The sequence below is a fragment of the Littorina saxatilis genome, unplaced genomic scaffold, assembly GCF_037325665.1.
Source record: "Littorina saxatilis isolate snail1 unplaced genomic scaffold, US_GU_Lsax_2.0 scaffold_3262, whole genome shotgun sequence".
Taxonomy (NCBI): Eukaryota; Metazoa; Mollusca; class Gastropoda; order Littorinimorpha; family Littorinidae; genus Littorina; species Littorina saxatilis.
Genome location: NW_027127872.1, coordinates 1 through 8684, shown reverse-complemented (window position 1 = coordinate 8684; position 8684 = coordinate 1). Strand labels below are relative to the sequence as shown.

Sequence of the window (8684 nt, the reverse complement as noted above, 5' to 3'; positions counted from 1 at the left end):
TAGCAAGTACATTTCAGGAACTAAGTGTGTAATCTGCAGGCAGTCCCCTACATAATTTCAGCGACACCCACACCACAACCTTCAACAAAATTAAGTTGAGAAAAAAATGAAAGAGCATGCAGAACGTGTGACCGTCTCTAGGCACATCGAGGGTGGAAACCTGCACTCTTTTCACCAATAGCTTTATTTGATCTGAGGTTTTATTTTACATCAAAATAATTACCACAGTTGTCCCTCATTTTATTGAAATTAAAATGTATTGATCTAGTTCTTTTAATACTGCAGGAAACAGCCTGGGTTTTAATGTCCATGGTGTCCAGCCTTGGTGAAATCAGAATAATTTCCAACTAAGCAGGCTCCAAACTTACTCATATAATGGCACAGTTGTACCTCTTGCATTCTAATCTCCAACTAAGAGCGCTCCCAACTTACTCTAATAATGACACCGTAGGCTGCACCTCTTGCATTCTAATCTCGTACTAAGAGCCCTCCCAACTTACTCCAATGATGTCGCTGTTGCATCTCTTGCATTTTAATCTCCAACTAAGAGCGCTCCCAACTTACTCCAATAATGACACCGTAGGCTGCACCTCTTGCATTCTAATCTCCAACTAAGCAGGCTCCAAACTTACTCATATAATGGCACAGTTGTACCTCTTGCATTCTAATCTCCAACTAAGCAGGCTCCAAACTTACTCATATAATGGCACAGTTGTACCTCTTGCATTCTAATCTCCAACTAAGAGCGCTCCCAACTTACTCTAATAATGACACCGTAGGCTGCACCTCTTGCATTCTAATCTCGTACTAAGAGCCCTCCCAACTTACTCCAATGATGTCGCTGTTGCACCTCTTGCATTTTAATCTCCAACTAAGAGCGCTCCCAACTTACTCCAATGATGGCACAGTATGTTGCACCTCTAGCATTCTAATCTCCAACTAAGAGCGCTCCCAACTTACTCCAATGATGGTGCCGTTGCACCTCTTGCAGTGGGGGGCCAGGTACCTCTCGTAGTCACGCTCACAGTACAATTTGCCGCCCTCCTCCACGAAGCCAATGTCAATCAGCTTGACGCCGCACTGCGGGTTGGCGCAGATGAAGTGGTCAGGGCACCAGCAGTTGCCCAGAGCCGTCACGAAGGGACCCCTGCACACACGATGGGATATATACAGGCACATGTTGGAATCCGAGCCACATTTCAAAGTCTTGACGACCAAAATTGGCGCATAGCAGATATATATACCGAGAGGCATAAATTCCGCAAACTGATCTTTAAAAAATCACAAAAAATCAACTCAGTGGTGAATGTTTTCAATGTTTGAATATTTTATTTATTGGCCATTTTAGTGTTTAAAAACCGTCGCTTTATTGATTTTTAATAGAACATCATGAAATGACAATTTTTCAAAAAAAGTGACTGAGTCCAAGCGCAATGATTTCGGAAAACGTTCAGTGTTCATCACGTTCAATGCTTTGGCCAGCTCTAAGCATCCCAATCGCTTGCTGTCTCTCTCCTTCATCAAGTCGTGGCATGATTGCGATATCTGATACAGCCAAACAGCCAGTTGCATTTTATAGGGCCACACACTATCTTTTTTACGTTATTGTCTCCCGTTCAGCCCATTGTCTTTATTAGCACAGTGCAAAGCGCACGCTGACAGCGTGAAACATTTGCTCCGACACTCAAGATGTCAACTACAAATTACAGGTTCAATCTGATTTTCGTTTGAGAGCAAAATCGTTCAATGCACTATTTGCAGAATTTATGCCTTTCAGTATAGGTCTAGTTTCTTGTGCTGGCAACGCTAAATTTACCTCTTGTGGCCATTTACTGTTACAAAGTTTGGTCTCATCGAGACGAATGTTCGCCTTAAACTTTCCCTGTAACTAGCTTCTGGGACATGGGTTATGTGGTGAAGACAAATAGAATAGAGAGAGCAACCGTTTTCTCACCAAAAAACACACACTAATTTACCTGATGGGGGTACCGCAGCCAGAGCAGACAGGGATGCGACCCGTGCCAGGGTTGCTGACCACAGCCTCGCCCACACGGCCACGCTTGGCCCCGACGCCAGTGGGTTTGGGGGCGGCTCCTCCCCCAAAGGGGCGTGGGCCTCCAGGGGGGCCTGCGGGGGGCCCGGCAGGGGTCCAGGGCTTGGAGGCAGGAGCGGCAGGAGCCACGGGAGCTGGCTTTGGTGTGAAGCTGACGCCCATAGAGACTGGCTTGGGAGCTGCAGTGGAAGTGCATGGAACATTAATCAAAATGGAAAATTGAAAATTAAACAAGACAGCAAGTAAAATAAGATATCATGAAGTATTATAGCGTTGTAAGTAAGCAGTGAATATGCTACCTATGGTTTCATTGCCAGTAAGCAGTGACTGTGGTACCTAATTCACAGTCCAGAATCTCTTTAATCTTAGCTCTGCGATCGATCTGTCATGCCAATCGATAAAAACAAGTTCAACAAACAGTGGCTTCATTACATATGTAAGGACAAAATCTGTTTAACAAAACATCAGCAGGTTGGTACATGTATGACCATGTATGTGTCTACTTCTACTTTAGCTGCTACAACCGTAGCACTTAAATATTGACATTTTGAAATGCCAAATGTGACCCTCCACCACGGGATGAGTCGCATGTCACCTTTGCATGATTTTCATATTTGTACATTTTCCTAGAGAGTTTTTTATGCTCTATGCAGTGGTGAAAACCGTTTTAGAAAAGAGCGAAAACTGTTTGAGTTATAAGCCTGTGACTAAGGTGACCCTCACACTGTTACCAGACACTCCCCGGACTTATATTAAGCCTAGCGCAGAACTGCGCGAGGTGACATGCGACTCATTTCGTGGTGGAGGGTCACATATTGTGATTACTCCTCAAAGTGTTAACACTTTCATCATCATTTCTTTCTTTATTTGGTGTTTAACGTCGCTTTCAACCGTTCAAGGTTATATCGCGACGGGGAAAGGGGGGGGGGGGGGGGGGGATGGGATAGAGCCACTTGTTAATTGTTTCTTGTTCACAAAAGCACTAATCAAAAAATTGTTCCAGGGGCTTGCAACGCAGTACAATATATCTTTTTTTCTTTATTTGGCGTTTAACGTCGTTTTCAACCGTTCAAGGTTATATCGCGACGGGGAAAGGGGGGGGGGGGGGGGGGGGGGGATGGGATAGAGCCACTTGTTAATTGTTTCTTGTTCACAAAAGCACTAATCAAAAAATTGCTCCAGGGGCTTGCAACGTAGTACAATATATGACCTTACTGGGAGAATGCAAGTTTCCAGTAAAAAGGACTTAACATTTCTTACATACTGCTTGACTAAAATCTTTACAAACATTGACTATATTCTATACAAGAAACACTTAACAAGGGTAAAAGGAGAAACAGAATCCGTTAGTCGCCTCTTACGACATGCTGGGGAGCATCGGGTAAATTCTTCCCCCTAACCCGCGGGGGGTACTTTCATCATCAGTTAAAAGAAAAATCAATATAAAACATTTCACAAATCCTTACCGGCATGGGGAGGTGGAGGTGCACCACCGCTGAAAAAATCACAGAAAACAATGGAAGGTTAAAGAACATAAAGACTAGAACTTTAATTAGTCACAATGCAAGCTTGATGTGATACAGGACTTCTAAATAAGGTAGGCTTGACTCTTTATCCAGTATTGCTCGACAAGAACTTACACTGAATTAAGCTTTTTCGATAATGAAAAGAAAGAATTTAAACTCTGCACCAAATTTTGCTCTATAGGAACCTCTTTTGGAACCATTACTGCAAATCTACTATGACTGAAAACATTGTTTTTCTGGTTCTAATATTTCTACGCAGACAGTGAAGAAAATGACGTTCATATACATGTATTGTCAATGAACGCTGATCAAGTTATAAACAGTTTTAAACGTATTCTTTACTAATGATCCTCCTGTCTCACCTCTATGCATTGCCCCCTCCCCATTTTATCCCTTGCATTTGCTGCACCCCCATCCCTTCTTCTTCAAGTAACCTTTCTTCTAAGTGTTTGTAGACTCAAAGAAATCAACTCTACAGATATCTTTCACCAACAACCCTCTGCTTTTCTCCACAGTTTTTAAATTTTCACTATACACTTTAATTTAAAACTGATTGTCTCTGTGAATCAGTATACATGTACTACATGTACTAACAAGAAGATACATGTGCATATATACTTTAACACATGTGCTGTGAACGACTGGTTTTAACTACAGATTACAATCTCTACATTTTCTAAAGTAGACCACTGAATGCATATTCCTTAAAATGTTCAAGTTGTGAAGACCCAATACATGATGGAGTATGTTTCTAGTCAGTGCTAAACAAAGACCATACATGAGAGCGTAATGCTTGATGCACATATAAAAATGCCGGTCAACTGAATCATTCACTTGTTAATTTTCAGCAAGTCTGTGTGTCATTTAGTTAAAGGTTACATACTTGTACGTTGGTGTCCTGGCACTTTTTGGACATTTTTATACATATTATCTAAAGCTTGAAGCATACACCCCATTGCTTACATGCATACCTCAGGCTTAATCCCCACAATACCATGGTAAAAAAAAAAAAAAAAAACCTCGTTCAACAAGCATGTCCGCGCATTCCCAAAATAGCACTGATGTTTATTTTGGGAGTGTGCCGTGAATCTCACATTGGCATCCCATCTCTTCACTTCCATGCAGCAACGGATTAGAAAAAGTGTACAGTACGTGTTGGTTGGCTCTGTATGCATGTGTAACAAAATGTTTCAAATGGTTAAAACAAAATTGTAAAATCTCCCCTGTACAGAATATGTAGGCCTTTGTACTTGTCTGTTTCTTAGGATTCTTTAAATTTTTGTTCAGAATTTTATGGACAAAATGTTAGAAAAAAAAATTAAACTATTTTTTTACATGTGTACGATTCATTTTTAAGATTCATATCAGCGCTTTGGCATGATGCACTTCTTGACTGAGCGATGCGTCAGATCCACAGTTACCTTAACTATACCTCCACATCACCAGCTCTCGTACACGTTCGTCATTATCTTGCTGTTTATCGTTAGCCGTTTACCCATCATGCCCCACCTGTCCAAGCGTTTCTGCAGCATGAGAAAGCTGCGAGAGTGTGCCGTTTTGTCGTCCGGATCTGACACTGGACCTTTCTCCTCTTCGTGAATCATTTTGAAAGTCTCGGAGGGAAAGTATGTGACAGGACCCCCGTTTGCGGTGGGGTCTGGTTCCGGTTCAAACGGAGGCGGGGGCGGTAGCGGAAGTTGCATGTCATCCACCTCGGGAGGGGGAGGAGGGGGGAGGTCATCACTGGCGTTGACACCACCACTGCATAACATGGCAACACAACACTGCTCGCATGCACAGGCCAGGTAGGGGAGGATACATTATGCATGATGCAACTACCGTGCCATCTTACAGCCAAACCCATCATCAGTACAGTCTTCAAAGAAGGTAAGATTTAAAAGTCGATCAATGCTATTTTGTATTCAATTTCAAAATTTTGAAGAATACTTCAAGCAAAAAGCAGAAGTTTTCATTGCAAGAACACATTATCATGTACATGGTTAGCTCTGTCACGTACATGGTTAGCTCTGACAAGGAAAGGCCCATGTTTTGCTCTGACAAAGACATCAACAAAGATATACATGTATACATGTGCCTGATACACAATAGATTCAAGATAATACTGAAAAGATCACAGCAGTAGAATAGAGGCTTTGCCTGATGAAATGTACTTAGGTTACAAATCTGTACAAGTATCTATGGGTTTGCCTGTAATGACACTTCAAACAAAACACAAACTGAAAATCTAACAATGCACACTGGACTATAGTCATGCAGGTTATCATGCTTCTATTCAGACAACATAATATGGTGAAGCTCAAACTTAAACCAACACTGCTCCCAACCCTAATCTCAAACAAACACAGCAATAACACCTATGATTATACTTTATATCTAATGCATATCTCTCTCTCTCTCTCTCTCTCTCTGTCTCTCTCTCTCTCTCTCTCTCTCTCTCTCTCTCTCTCTCTGTCTCTCTCTGTCTCTCTCTCTCTCTCTCTTTCTCTCTCTCTCTCTCTTACACTTATCATCCTGATTAAATATAACCAAAACCAAAGGATAATAAAAGCAACAATTGTGTATTGCACTCATCATCGACTGCTTTAAATTGGCTGACCTTACAGCGGGGGAAAAGTTCCGAAATTTAAATTCAAAAATAGCACAAATCATACCAAAATTAAATTTAAAAAAACTGAAAAGATGTAACAAGAATTAGAAATATCAAGGGCAATTAATAACAAAAGTGTTCTCAGAGTTAAGGACTTGTCAGGCAGAAAGAATAACATACATGTGTGTAAAAAGAAGGGAAAAAGAAAAAGTGCTTATTATGTGTTACACATTTTAAATTGAAAAAAAAATTGTTCATAGTAAAGGAAGAGAGAACAATTTATCCAGACAGAAAGGAGTATTTCTGACCAGAATGTTTGCAGCGTTTAGTTCTGTTAAGGGTTTTGACAGTTTAGCATGTTTAGATGTCAAATCATAATAAAGCAGATGCTGAAACTGACAGTTTCTCTTTCTCTCATATCTCCTTTAGGTTTCAGCGCTTATGACTCTAAATATGTTTATACCTTAAGTTTAGTGCAAAACAGTATACCTCCAACCTCCAAGCCTAGTCTTAAACGACCCCATGAAACAAACAAACTAATTACGTCAATAGAGTTACAAACATAAAATCCCAAGCTGGCAAATACCAAGTCAAGCATTTCTCACGGAGGATCACCCACCGTTCCAAAATCAAAATTCACTGACCCACGAAACTCAAACAAAGGTAAGGAGAGTTGCCCTCTCTGTGGCACAACCCTACATTATGTCTAATAAATATGTAGTCTGTTCTACCTGGCGTTCTCTTCCGAGACCAGCAGTTTGGACTGGCTATCAAACTGTTTCATGACCTCGTTATTGGAGTAGAGGCCGATTGGCGTGTTGTAGCGTTGAGACATGATGGCTTTGACCGTCCCCGGTTTGCTTGGCCCTAGCACCACCGCGGGACCTGCCGGGGCCTGGGCAGCCCTGTTATCTGCCCTTGGTGACACAGCGCGAGCTTGCAAGGCGGGTGGGGGCACCGTTTTCAGGGCACTAGGGGGCTCTGCAATATGGGGTGGTGAAAAGGACACGGTCATACATGTATGCACAATGAAGAGAAGACGTGATGGGCTGCAAATACCAGGAATGAAAACAAACTCCCTGTTATAGGTAATGATACACTTTTTTGCTTGCCTCTAAAATTTAGCTCTGTTCTTTTGTCTAAAAATGAAACATGGGCATCTGATAACTAAATGAAGGCAGACTTCTAAAACCAAGATCAAGTTACATTGAAAGGGAAGGATCCTTTTTGACTGAAGATGTTTGTTAGGAATCACTTCCCAGAGTCCATACTTACTCTCAGAAAATAAAGTTACCCAATCTTGAATTACAGACAGCTCTTAATGACTGTGAAGACATGTTCGCTACCAAACAGCAAGAGCGTGGCATACCGGATTCCGATTCTCTTTTCTGGATTCCGATTCTCTTTTTTGGATTCCAATTCTCTTTTCTGGATTCCGATTCTCTTTTTTTTTCTCCATCTCCCTCTTGCCTGCATGTCCATCAGGACTTTGTGGACAAGCAACGACAACAAGCTGAAGTCTTACCCTGTCCGCTATCCATGATGCCCTGAAGGTACTTAAAGGAACGGGACTGGTGTTGGGAGGGGCCAGCGGGCTCCTCTAAATCGGCGTACTTCTCTGCAACACTGCGCAGGTCAGCAGGGTTGCCTCCCGCGGCAGGGGGAGGGGCGTAGGAGGAGGAGGGTGGTGGTGGTGGAGGGGCAGCACTGGAGACACCTGGGGTGAAGGAGACATCGCTACGGCCACTGTGAGGGGGGGAACACGACAGGCCGGTGATCACACAAACACACACACACATAACAGGCGCAAAGGAGCAATCAATGGTCAAGGTGGACGCCAGGCCACAACAAGTTCTGTTCAGCATCATCGTACAGAAATCATGCCAAACACGGATGCTGAACGTAGTGTGGTCACTTTAACATGTTCTGCACTAAGGCAAAAAAAAAAATATAGGTCTGTTTACGGTAACCCGACCGACCCTAGTTTTTTCGCGCGACCCTAGACTTTTTTTTGGCATTTGGGGAGAAAAAAAAAAAAAAAAAAAAAATCTTGTTTTTTTGGCAAAATAACGTAAAAATATGGTTTTATGGGAAAAAAAAAAAAAAAAAAAAATCCCGACCTACCGACCCTATTTTTTTGGCCTATGTTACCGTAAACAGACCTATTTTTTTTTTTTGCCTAAGAGAACACCTCTAGAAATACATGCTAACTCCGCTACAGAACGCCTGGTCACTTGAACACATTTTCTACTCTCAGAACTTGTGTGATATCTACTCTAACCTACTTCTCTGCATTGTACCATGCACAAACGGGGAATGGAACACTCTACTGATGAACACTCCTCAAATCCCTCCAATCTCTCTTTTAGATAACACTTTTGGGGGCTCAGAATAATTGAATTTGTGTCCGTATTCCTAACCTTACAAAATATAATCTCAAAAGGCATTTTAAATGTGTTAACATCCGATTTTTTTTTTTTTTTTTTTTTTTTGGGGG

General features: G+C 41.9%; 1 protein-coding gene across 2 annotated transcripts; it reads right to left on the bottom strand.

The window, feature by feature from the left end:
* Nucleotides 1–924: 924 nt before the first annotated feature.
* On the bottom strand, nt 925–8626 carry LOC138956226 (LIM domain-binding protein 3-like). Of its 2 annotated transcripts, XM_070327637.1 has the most exons (6): nt 7713–8618; nt 6919–7168; nt 5089–5340; nt 3520–3548; nt 1977–2232; nt 925–1147 (listed from the first exon to the last, which is right to left on the bottom strand). In XM_070327637.1, exons 1-6 carry the CDS (start codon nt 8053–8055, stop codon nt 940–942), a joined length of 1338 nt encoding a protein of 445 aa, XP_070183738.1. In that variant the 5' UTR covers nt 8056–8618; the 3' UTR covers nt 925–939. The 2 variants fall into 2 exon arrangements, with proteins under 2 accessions (XP_070183738.1, XP_070183739.1); XM_070327638.1 differs by lacking the exon at nt 5089–5340 and having other exon boundaries at nt 7713–8626.
* Between the last annotated feature and the right edge of the window lie 58 nt (nt 8627–8684).

Excerpts from the sequence above, each read along its gene's own strand:
- LOC138956226 (XM_070327637.1), bottom strand. The coding sequence starts at position 8,055 with ATGATGCTGAACAGAACTTGTTGTGGCCTGGCGTCCACCTTGACCATT. Across the intron at positions 7,169-7,712 it reads CATCATGGATAGCGGACAGG|AGCCCCCTAGTGCCCTGAAA; the intron begins GTAAGACTTCAG and ends CCCATATTGCAG. Across the intron at positions 5,341-6,918 it reads GTCTCGGAAGAGAACGCCAG|TGGTGGTGTCAACGCCAGTG; the intron begins GTAGAACAGACT and ends CATGTTATGCAG.